At 47.1% G+C, this 12,631-nt stretch overlaps 1 protein-coding gene and 1 non-coding gene across 8 annotated transcripts in view; both read right to left on the bottom strand.

Annotated features, from left to right (window-relative positions):
- Positions 1 to 12,631, bottom strand: part of LOC144687623 (uncharacterized) — a 204,574-nt gene that overhangs the window by 6,851 nt on the left and 185,092 nt on the right. For all 7 annotated transcript variants that reach the window (XM_078553977.1, XM_078553978.1, XM_078553981.1 and 4 more), the window contains exon 6: positions 957 to 1,141. In XM_078553977.1, coding sequence (XP_078410103.1) covers positions 957 to 1,141 — 185 coding nt within the window. The remainder of the gene's footprint in view (positions 1 to 956; positions 1,142 to 12,631) is intronic.
- Positions 5,782 to 5,855, bottom strand: trnat-ugu (transfer RNA threonine (anticodon UGU)). The gene has a single exon. It is a non-coding gene; the product is annotated as a tRNA-Thr (tRNA).

Raw genomic sequence — 12,631 nt, 5'->3', positions numbered from 1 at the left:
CTTTCAGCAGTGCCTCAGATGAGTGAAAGGATGTCAGTGATGTGTCCTTGGTGGCCCAGTGCTCTATTTACCGTGGGGGTGACTGACAGGACTCTGTCTAATTCAGTACAACGGCCCACTTCCCAGAGTTGCCAGTCCAACCAGAGGGCTGGCAGCTCGGCAGTGCCATCACTAGTGGTGACAACTGCTGAGAGGCCAGTAAGATGAAGGAGAGATGTGGGAGAAGACACCCTCAAAGACCAATCATATGAGTGCCTTTCAGCCAGCTGGGGCCAGGCAGGTAGGGCCTGATGATTGGGAAGGATTGGGGAGAAGGGGGGGTCATGTTGCAGTGGCGGGCCCTTAGCCACAGGGTTGGCTATTGCTCCTCCAAGTGACTCCTCCATGGGTTATGCAGGGGCCACAAAGGAGAGCCTCCCCACCCTCCAGGGAACCCGTTGGGAGGCAGTCTCCCCAAGCAACGGCCCTTCTGATGTGGGAAAAATGGGGGCTGGAAGTGGCCCTTAATTAGCCACAAGTGGCTTAATTGTCCTGTGGGCAGCCATGCCGTTGAGATTCCCACTTCTGGTATATTCCATGGGAAGTTATTAGGCACCCCTCCCAACACCCTCCCCCACCTACATTATCACATTACTGGTTGAGGCTGTTGTCACTACTAGCTATGGCACTGCTGAGCTGCCAGCCATCTGACTGGTCTTCCCAGCAATGCTGGGAAGCGGGCCGCTGTACCCAATTGGATGGATTCCTGCCACCCCCCCTCCCCCCCCCCCCCCCCCCCCCCACCTCCCCCAGTACATAGAGCACTAGGCTGGCTTTTATATTTGCTCTGAGACTTGTTGCTTGCTGTGGAGCATTAAGTGATAACTCGATTTTTATCGATGGTGAAATGAATTGTTCAGTAATCAGGCTGTGGGTGGCATATCATTTCCAAAAACTGTCTGAGTGTTCACACTTACCCAGTTGCACCATCACAATATTCTCAGTGTGTATTTTATAAAGGTCGTGCGGAACATGATACAAAGGCAAGAACTGAGTCATAACGGCCAATGGAAATGTAAAGATTCCGGCCAGCAGGACGACTGCCATCTCCTTAAAAATCCCAGAGGACTCGACTTTGGAGGCATTTCCAGTGATTGCCTTTCTGTGAGAATAAACAGAAAAGGGTGTTCAACACTAAAGAAGTGTAGGTAAGGTTGCCAACTCAGGTTGGGAGCATTCCTGGAGGTTTCATCATGTGACATTCCCATCAAACGGGCCCAATCCCCACACTCCTGCCATTGGTCCCCCCTCCAGATGCACTGCCTTCCCACAGTCAACTGAGATTGGAACAGAATCCTTGTTATCCAATTGGATTGACCTTGCCTGTTGGTGAAGCAGCATTATTTCCCCACCATCAATGCTTTAATAACTAATAGAATAATGGCAGGAGCGTAGTGGTTAGTGCTGCTGTCTCACAGCTCCAGGTATCTGGGTTCAATTTTGACCTTGGGTGTCTTTCTGTGTGGGGTTTACAAGTTCTCTCTGTGTCTGCGTGGGTTTCTGCTGGGTGCTCTGGTTTCCTCCCACCGCCCACAGACATGCTAGCTAGGTGATTGGCTATGGTTAAATTGCCCCTTAGTGTGTGTGCCCTGTGATGGACTGGCGTCCCGTCCTGGGTGTACCCCACCTAGCACCCATTGCCTGTCGAGATAGGCTCCAACTCCCCATGACCCTGAATTGGATAAAGCAGTTCTGGAAAAGTGAGTGAGAATAATGGCAAAATACACAATTTTGTTTCTTGTCCCTTTGATTTTTCTCCAGCATTGCTTCCTGGAGATTAATCTTCAATTCCTCAAGACGCCAGGACAGTCTGGAGGGTTGGCAAACCTCTCTATAAGGTCCAGTGTGCTTTCCAATAAGCTGCCTTCGTGACCCACTGTGGCACAAAGTCGCTGTGAGGAATATATTTGGTGATTTTGTTTTAATAATGATTGTTGAACAAAGTCAGAAGGCCATTGTATCATATATCATCATGTTGATGTCATATGCAAGTAATACTGTATCCAAGGATAATCTTTCTCCCCCATTTGTTGTCTCTCCTGCAGATACTGACTCCTTCTGGGTTACAGTTCCACAGGCACCAGCAACTCTCGGCTACCTCACTCAAATAGCCATTCTTCATGTATGAGGGCTGGAAGGCTATTTGATCGTGAACGTATAACAATTAAGCTAAATTCTTGAATCATCTAATAAGTATAGGTGTTGCTGAATATCCATCAGGAATCAGAATGCTGGCTAATCTTACACCCTGAACCCATGGGAATGCAGGCTATTAAAGAGCCATCCCAACAGTCAGTTTGGCTCAGGCTTGAACACAATTGGGAGTTTGTAAACAAGCAAGAAAAGATTTGCCAGTTCAAATTTTCACAGGGGTGGTTTAAGGCCTGCTACACTTTACATCTGCAAATGCACCAACTCAACTCATCCAACTATCTCATAAAAAGGAAATACTGCAAATAGCTGGATATCTGAAATAAGGGCAGAAAATGCTGGAATTAACAGAAGGTCGATCAGACAGCTATAGTCCATTTTTGAGGTGTGTTTCCTTCAACAGAGCTAAAGGCTGCAAGAAAAAATACTGATCTAATTACATATTCTATTCAGAGAAGTAGGTTCTGTATTGAATGTTTCACAGCAATTCCCACAAGCAGACTTTGACCTGTACAATCTGGAACTGCACGTGCTGTGTCGGCTAAGTTGTCCTGAAGTTTCTAAAGCTATATCGCTGCTGATTTCTCTTTATACTGTAGTAATAATCTTTAGCCTTTGCCTGTAAGCAGGGAAGCATAAGTCAATTCGAACAAAAAATGACCACTGAATTGTTGAACTAACGCTGATCCTAAAGTCATGGATAGTTTTAATAAACCTAATTAAATACATTCCAATACATAATGATTCATAAATTTTGGAAAACTTTAATCATTTGATATCAAGTGTTGGAAACCAATTATTTCTATGAAGTGTTGGGTTCCTACAACATGAGAAGAAATCCAACCACCATACATTCAAAACTTTATCCTCATTGCTATTTTTAAAAATGGATTTCCTGCTGAACTAAAAGATGGCTGCTACAAGTCACATGACCACAAGGTTAGCCCTTTTCCTGGGAGTTTTCCAAGAACAAAAGAATTCTTTTCTCAGCTTCTGGAATCTCACGCCTCATTGTACAGACCCATTGTGATCATGAAACCAGGAGGCTCGTACATCGAAACTTGTTATGCCTGCAAAGCTACTAATAGATTCATATCACGCCTAGGACTGTCCAGGTCCATTTCAAAAAAGAACCAAAAGGACATCATTTGCACCTGATAAACTCACCTCGCTAGCCGAGTCAGTGATTCTGTCTAGACAATGGCTTCCCAACACCAGACCCTCAATATGGATGGCAGCTCTTTCAACATCTAATGACAGGGACATTATCAGTACTGAAATCAAAACCAGTTCCAGAAACTGAATAAACATCCTTTTTGAAGTGTGGAGAAGTAGGGTCACATGGCTCATGACCATTTTAAAATCCTATATGCCTTTGCAAACTGAGAAATAGTCAGTCTGCTGTTTTAACATCCAACTGGTGAGCTATCAGGAAGCTAGCCCTCCAGGAAGAACAACAACCTGCTCATCAAGCTTGCCTCTGCTGGAGGATTTCATACCATTGCCTACAGAGCCGATCTCTGTGTACCTACTTCATCTTGTGGTATCAGCACCAACTGAAAAGCAAATACTATAGCTCTAGTCTTCAGTCAGCTGAACTCGAACTTTTACAGGAAAGAATTCCTCATTGGGCTCTGACTTTGGGGTCTGGAAATCGTGTGAACTGATATTCATTTCTGTGGTTCTTTACTATAAAACTCCTGTGTTTCTATTCCCCCGTTTACTCTTTGTGTGTGTGTGTGTGTGTGTGTGAGTGGGAGGTTGCTAACACTCCACCCCCTGGTTGTCGAATGTGCAACAAACTAACCTTCTGAGTTAAGCCAAACTTGAGTTTGTTGTGGATTATTGGCAAATTGGATCACAAAAACCGAGGAATTGGGAAAACATATCACTGCATATTTTACAGAATAATTTAAAACACCTTCTGAATAGGTGGCAAGAGGAAGCAGGTGCAGTTTGCCTGTCTCTCTCTTGTCCGTAACAGAAGGAAAGTACCTGGGCATATTTCATGCTTTTTGATTGGTACCAAACAATGATACATTGGCAAAGACAGAATTATAATTAAAGGTTTTACTTTAGAACAGCAATTTAGAACAGCAAGGGAACTTATCAATAAGATAAGAAAGTAAAGGAGTCATATTGATCCCATTAACCCAACGGGAACAGAAGGAGAAATAAAAGACTAAGGTTATCAACAATTAAATTTTACCTGATATGGAGACATATTTTAATTTTTATATAATTATGTTTTACAGAAACATGTAGATTGTCATGTAGGTGGTGAAGATACAAAGTGGTAGTTGATAAAGAGTAGTTGACTTTGTAAAGGTCTAATTTGCTGAACTTAGACCTGAAACACATTTGAAACCTAACCAAAGCATCAGTATATGTTTAAGTACAATTACATGTACTGTGTGCTTAATAAACCTATGATAGTTGACTTTAATGTTTAAAAATCTTATTGATTTGAGAAGTAAATCATTAGTAAGACTGTTTGTCTATCAGCCATACCAAGATGTGATCGTCTAATCTTTTCGCCCTATTTCTCTTGCCTGTTCCTGATAGTCAAGCCGAGATCAGGAACTCGCCATGCAGCGAATCATGGGTATATTCCCATGTCATTCTGCTCCTTGTCATATCAGGGTGATGTGCCAAACAGGTGATCACAATTTCAATTACAACTGAAATGCCCCATTAGGGAAAATGAAAACAATTGTCAGTTTGAAATTATTGGAGTGAGACATCAAGAGGAGCTAAGGAGTTCTCCCTGGTGTCCTGACCAACATTCAGCTCTCAGTCGACACTATTAAAGATAGATTATGAGTCCATTTATCGCTGAATGAGTGTGATATACGTGGTATGCCCACCAAGCCAATGTGGCATTCGGGTCTTACAAACATGCAGCTGCTGCAGCTGGTGAAGATGCCAGTTATCTCACCTGGTCACTTAACAGAAACTTACATTAAGGGAGGGGAGAGCAGGACAAAGAATTAATAAAATTGGAACCAATACCTTGACAGCCCAGTGTTACAATCTGGCTAGGGATTGTTAACATTTAAAGAGAAATCCGGATAGCTTGTTTTAACCAATAAGACTCCACCACAAGATTTCCCTTTTTTTTTAAAGAAAAATAACCTCTATTGTATATAAAAGAATTAAATAAAACAAACACTATTAACTTAACAATATCGTTTGTAAGTACTTCTGTTATGCACTCAGAATTCCGCCAAGAATTCTCTTATAAGACACATCAATCTTAAAGTTAGTTACTTCTGTAGGGACCACCCATAAGAATGTCACTGACATCTGGAGAATTCTGGTGAAGAGTCATACTGACATGAAATGTTAACTATTACCTGACATTTTTAATCACCAAGTGAACATAATCGCACCTGCCTACATTATAATCCATCTGCCATCTTGTTGCCATCCGGACTCGAAACGTTAACGATATTCCTCTCCGCAGATGCTGTCGGACCTGCTGAGTTTTTCCAGGTATTTTTTTTTTTGTATTGGATTTCCAGCTTTAATCTTTTTACAGTGCTCTGCTCAAAGTTTACCTTGTTAACAAACTTCATAAACACTAATCGCAGGCCCCAATGAGAATTGAACTCACGACCCCTGGTTTACAAGACCAGTGCTCTAAACCACTGAGCTATGGAGCCACCTATTACCTGACAGGGCAACCTGGCAGTTGCAGACTGGCACATTCCAAAGTCCAGGACTACGTGCTGAGGGATGCACTAAAGCTTGGGGCGGCTGCCGCAAAGGCGCAATGGTGAAGGGTCGCTGTCTAAGACCTTTCTGCCACAGTGCACTGAGGGACTGGGAACTGTTTAAATCCCCTCGGGCTGTACAGCTCAAAATGAATGTCTGCAAATGATTGTAATATTGTTTGTACTGATGCACCTGGTGATACATGTTGTAAAAGTTGAACCTGATTGTACCTTTGTAATGGTGTTTTTGAAATGGTTTGGAATGTGGTTGAAGATATTCTATGAATAAAGTATATTTTTGCAAAAAAAAAAGTTAACTATTACCTGGCAACTATGACCATGATCATGGTTCTGCCAGGGCAAGGTTATGAAGCAAATGCTATAACCAATCCAACCCCATACCATGGGGTACCTAACACCGTCCGAGTCACGGTGAAGGACAGTGAAGGAGGAGCACCCATGGATCGGGCCTTCTTCACCAGGAGGATCTTGTTAAAGGTGTGTGGATTCGAAGCTGCGGAGATCTACTGCCTGCAGGACTTCCCCAGCGCTGGATATTTTGATGTGAAGTTCAAGCGAGTGGCGGCCTGCGTCAAGTTCCTGAAGGTGTTCGAGGAGAAGAAAGACCTGCTGGAGATGAAGATCCTGACGGTGGAGCCGCTCTTTGCTCTGCCGTTGCAACGGGACCGGGTGGTGATGGTGCATCTTTACAACCCCTTCATCCCTGTCGCCGACGTGCTCACTTTCCTCACCAGGTACTTCGACAAGGTTGGGAGCTGCACCGAGGTTAGAGACGATTTGGGGATCTGGACAGGCAAACGCCAGTTTAAGGTCACTCTCAAGACCGACAGTAAGGGAGCCACCTTCCACCCTCCTTCCAGATTTGCTATCGGGGGAAGCCGTGGCTACCTTGTCTACGCTGGGCAACCCAAACTTTGTCGCTCATGCGGCAAAGCTGGTCATGTGGCGGCCAACTGCAGTGCCGTCCTCTGCAAGAACTGCAAACAGGAGCACCAGGCAAAAGACTGCAAACAAGCTAAGTGCTGCAACCTGTGTGGCGAGGCAGGTCACCTCTACAGGACCTGCCCCAAACGCTGCCGTACTTATGCACAGGCAGCCAAAGCCAACGAGGGGTAAGCAGAAGAAATGCTTCGTGTCACTCCAACCACCAAGGCCCCCAGGGTGAACAACGGGACAAAGGAGGACACAGAGAGAGACAAGGTGGAGGAAAAGAGTGAGGCAACAGAATTGCCTCAATCAACAGCACTGCCCCCTGAACCTCCCACTCCTCAGGAGAGCGAATCAATGGAGGAGGAGGAGGCAGCAGGGGAAAAGCAGCAGGGGGAGTGGCAGACGGTGAAGAGAGCCAAAAGGAAGAAGGGGCTAAGAAGGAACCAAGCCATTTCCCAGACAAGTGGCAAGAGGTGTCTCCCATCCGACATGGATGACAAAGGCAGCAGCTCTTCGGACAAAGAAGTGCCAGGGCGGCACCGACAGAAGAAGCGGCAAAGCTCTAGGGAGTTGGAGGACGAGACACCCGAGCTCCAGAACATTGGAGACAATGAGGAGACCAGCGCACCCCAACTTTGCCTACAACCCGAAGAGACCAGTGCACCACAGCCCCAGGAATCTGGGAGCAGTGAGGCGATCAGCGCACCCCAGCTCCAGGAAGCCGGGAGCAGCAACGCCCCAGAGGGGGTGAGGATTGGAGAAACTTCTCCAACAAAGGTCGTTTCAAACCCCGCTCTCTGCACAGACCCCCAGATGCCACCCGAGCAGAACACTGCCAATGAGGATTTCCTCAGCCCATCCAAAGTGAGGCAATTTGAGCACACTACGGGTATGAAGGAGCAGACTAAAGGTCTGGGGCTCTCAGAGACAACAGGTTTGGTAAGAGAATTAATGCTTTAAAATGGGTGTAAAGATTGTATCCATAAATGTGCGTAGCATTAAATCTACTACGCGATGTGTTGCGACCTTGGACTACCTTGCCAAGGTCAAAGCTGACCTGTTGTTTCTGCAGGAGTATGCGATACCGCACCTCAGCTCCTACAGGCAATGGTCACGATGGTGGACCCATGGACCATCGATCTGGTCTGGCGGAAACGACTCTCGTTCCTCCGGCCTGGGTATTCTGCTGCGGGGAGGCAACTTCACCATCTCCAAGGTTAATGAGGTGGTGGGCGGGCGCCTCCTCGTAGCAGACGTAATGTACAAGAATGCTCCACTCCGGTTAATTAACGTGTACGCCCCGTCACAAGGGGCCGAGCGGCTGGAGGTTTTTCAGCAGCTCCCACTGCTGCTGGCGACCTCCAGGCCGGTCATTCTGGGCGGTGACTTCAACTGCATCATCGATGCAGCTGGACGATCCGGCAGGGCCGACAGCAGATTGGACGCTACGTCCAGATCCCTGATGGAAACAGTTAAGGATGCCAAGCTGCACGACGTCTTCAGCAACCCTGCAGACGGAGCACAGCGTAGATACACCTGGTCGCGGCCGGACGGGTCCATCCGTTCCAGGATAGACTTCCTGTTTGTGTCCCGTGCATTCGCAGTCAGATCCACCGACGTCAAGCCGGTGTTTTTCTCTGACCACTGCCTCTTACTGGCTGACTACCACTTAGAGAAGGACCAGAGGGTGGGCAGGGGGGCATGAAAGCTAAACGTGCAACTGCTGACCCCAGAGAACATTGAGGAGCTCAAGAGGGATTACAAAGGTTGGAGAACCGTGAAACCCCTCTTTGAGTCCCTGACACACTGGTGGGAAGCAATCAAGGGAAACATCAAGAGGTTTTTCATTCTCAAAGGCACCCAGAAAGCTAGAAAGGAACAGAGGGAAATGTCCCGACTCCAGAAAAACATGCAGAATCTGCTCCGGCTGCAGTCGATGGGGGTCGATGTCAAGGAGGAACTCCAAGGGGTGAAGAGCCAGCAAGCCTCGCTCTTTGCCTCGGAGGCCTCCAAGATCATCTTCCGTTCCAGAGTCCACTCCGTGGAGCAGGATGAGACGTGCTCACGTTTCTTCTTCCAAAAGGTACACAGAGAGAGCTCTGTGATCAGCAGCCTGAAGGAAGAAGACGGCTCAGTAAAGTCATCGCAATCTGACATTTTGAGGATCAGCAAATCCTTTTATGCCAGATTGTATGACGTGAAGCCCACGGACAGCACGGCCTCCCGGTCCTTCCTGTCCTCTATCACGGAGGTCTTAGACGACAGTACACGGGAGAGCCTGGACAAACCGCTAACTCCTGACGAACTGACTAAGGCCCTTGAGTCCTTCGAGAAGAGTAAAACTCCCGGAAGCGACGGCTTGCCGGTGGAGTTGTATTCAGCTCTGTGGGACTGGATCGGTCCAGACCTGCTAGAAGTGTACGAGAGTATGCTCCTGGTCGGCAGTATGTCAGAATCCATGAGGAAAGGCATCATCACCCTCATCTACAAGCACAAGGGGGAAAGGGAGGAAATTAGAAATTGGCGACCCATTTCACTGTTGAATGTGGACTATAAGATTCTGTCTAAGGTCATCGCCAATCGGGTCAAATCCGCTCTGGAATTGGTGATCCACCCTGACCAGACCTGCTCTGTGCCAGGCAGGAAGATCTCTGACAGCCTCGCGCTGCTCAGGGATACGATTGCCTATGTACAGGACAGGGGTGTGGATACCTGCCTCATCAGCCTGGATCAGGAGAAGGCCTTTGACAGAATATCGCACACCTACATGGTGGATGTGCTCTCCAAAATGAGGTTTGGGGAGGGAATTCGCAATTGGATCCAACTGCTCTACATACACTAACATCAGTAGTGCAGTCTCAATCAATGGGTGGGAAACAGATAGCTTTCCGATTAAATCTGGAGTCAGGCAGGGCTGTCCTCTCTCGCCTGTTCTTTTCGTGTGTTGCATAGAACCCTTTGCCGAGTCCATCAGGAAGGATCCGGGCATAAGAGGAGTGATGATCCCAGGCAGTGGAGGCACTCAGGTCAAAGCCTCCCTATATATGGATGATGTCGCCGTCTTCTGCTCGGATCCGCTGTTGGTGCGCAGACTGATCCACATCTGCGACCAGTTCGAACTGGCCTCGGGAGCCAAGGTAAATCGTGGGAAGAGCGAGGCCATGTTCTTCGGGAACTGGGCTGACCGATCCTTTGTCCCCTTCACTGTCAGGGCTGCCGGCCTGAAGGTGCTGGGGATATGGTTCGGAGGGACCAGGGCATGCGTTAGAAACTGGAAGGAGCGAGTGTCTATGGTGAAAAAGAAACTGGGCATGTGGGAGCGACGCTCCCTCTCCATTGCGGTTAAGAACCTGGTCATCAGGTGTGAGGCACTCTCGCTGTTGCTGTACGTGGCGCAGGTCTGGCCCATTCCACACTCCTGCGTGGTGGCGATCACCCGAGCCATCTTCCGCTTTATCTGGAGGTCGAAAATGGATCGTGTCTGCAGGGACGCGATGTACAAGCCTCTAGATAAAGGGGGAAAAAACGTGCCCAACATCGCCCTCATACTGATGGCCACTTTTGTGTGCGGCTGCATCAAGCAGTGCGTAGACCCTCAGTATGCAAACACCAAGTGTCACTACGTGCTGAGGTTCTACCTGTCCCCGGTGTTGCGAAGGATGGGTCTGGCCACGCTGCCGTGGAACGCTCCAAGTAGTTGGACCGTGCCGTACCACCTGTCCCTTGTGGAAAAATCTATGCAGAGAAACACCTTTGACCACAAGTCGATCAGGCAGTGGTCGGCACGTAACGTCTTAGAGGCCCTGAGGGAAAAGGAGAGGGTGGATCCGGTGGGATGGTTCCCCGAGCAGACTGTCAAAGTCATTTGGCAGAATGCCTCGTCGCCAGAACTTTCCAACAAGCACCAAGACGTAGCTTGGCTGGTGGTGAGAAAAGCCCTCCCCGTCAGATCCTTCCAACACGCCAGGAGTCTCACCCCCTCAGCACGTTGCCCTCGAGGTGGCTGTGGTGGGCACGAGACTGTTGTTTACCTCCTTGTGGATTGTGCCTTTGCAAAGAAGGTCTGGAGAGAGATGCAGTGGTTTCTGTCGAGGTTCATCCCAAGCAGTTCTGTGACACAGGACTCTGTGCTCTACGGGCTGTTCCCAGGGACACACACCGAGACAAACATCAACTGCAGCTGGAGGATCATCAACTCGGTGAAAGACGCTCTTTGGTCTGCCCGAAACTTGTTGGTCTTCCAGCGCAAAGAGTTATCCCCGACCAAGTGTTGCAGGCTGGCACATTCCAAAGTCCAGGACTACATGCTGAGAGACGCACTAAAGCTTGGGGCAGCCGCCGCAAAGGCGCAATGGGGAAAGGTCGCTGTCTAAGACCTTTCTGCCACAGTGCACTGAGGGACTGGGAACTGTTTGGAGCCCCTCGGGCTGTACAGCACAAAATGAACGTCTGCATTGAATACTAATTATATTATAATTGTATTGAACCACCTCAGAGTGCAACATGATGTATGTTGATAACTCCAACATTGTCTGATTGTCTGTAATGACCATATTGAAATGATTGTAATATTCATTGATTGTATTGATGCACCTTGTGATCCATGTGTAAACGTTGAATCTGATTGTACTTTTTGTGATGGCCATTTTGAAATGTTTTGCAATGTTCTTCCAGATATTTTATGAATAAAGTATATATTTTTTTTAAAAGTTAACTATATTCCCCTCCGCAGATGCTGTCAGACCTGCTGAGTTTTTCCAGTTATTTTTGTTTTTGTTTCAGATTTCCAGCATCTGCAGTATTTTGCTTTTATCTGGAGAATTCTCCTCAGCTTCAGCTATTCTCAGATGTAAAACTTTCATTCACCACCTCTTGACTATGGATGCCTCAAGTCCTTTGTTCTGGTTACTTTTCAGTATTTCCAGGATAATTTAGCTGATAGTTTTCTTTTGCAAAAAGACTCTGAGGCCCACTGTAGATTCTCCCCCTACCTTCAAACTAGGCAATCTTCCAGCTTCTGTTCCCTCACAAAATTCAAACTAAGATTTAGCATCACCCGTATTCCACATGGTCAATGATGAAGTTAGGGTTTTATTCTGCTTCCGGTGCGGGTTTATCTATCATTTACTTTGGCTATGGCATTGAGCTGCAAACCACATGAGGTCCAGACTGCAACTAAAGAACTCCCCCAGCAAACACCCAGTTAAATTGAAACCAGAGAGCTTTCTTAAGCTCCACCCATCTCCATAGCGATGCAGCCTGCTCTGGGATGTCCTCAATCTGATTTTTAGATTAATCTTTAGGTTATCCCTCATTTGCAATTTCTTCTTTGATCTGATGAAGTAAATGGGTTTCACAACTTTTCAGGATTTACTAAATGCTTTTAAAGTAATTTAGCTCCGTCTCTCAAAACATAGGAACATGGAAAATAGAAGCAGGAGTAGGTCATTCGACCCTTCGAGCCTGCTCCGCCATTCAATATGACCATGGCTGATCCTCTATCTCAACATCATATTCTTGCTCTCTCCCCATACCCCTTGATGCCTTTAGAGTCCAGAAATCTACCTATTTCCTTCTTAAATATATTCAGTGATTTGGCCTCCGCAGCCCTCTGTGGTAGAGAATGCCATAGGTTCACCACTCTCTGAGTGAAGAAGTTTCTCCTCATACCATAAGATGTAGGAGCAGAAATAGGCCATTCAGCCCATCGAGTTTGCTCCACCATTCAATGAGACCATGGCAGATCTGATAATCGTCAACTCCATTTTCCTGCC

The sequence above is a fragment of the Cetorhinus maximus genome, chromosome 12, assembly GCF_964194155.1.
Source record: "Cetorhinus maximus chromosome 12, sCetMax3.hap1.1, whole genome shotgun sequence".
Lineage (NCBI taxonomy): Eukaryota > Metazoa > Chordata > Chondrichthyes > Lamniformes > Cetorhinidae > Cetorhinus > Cetorhinus maximus.
This window is presented reverse-complemented; position numbering and strand designations above follow the sequence as displayed.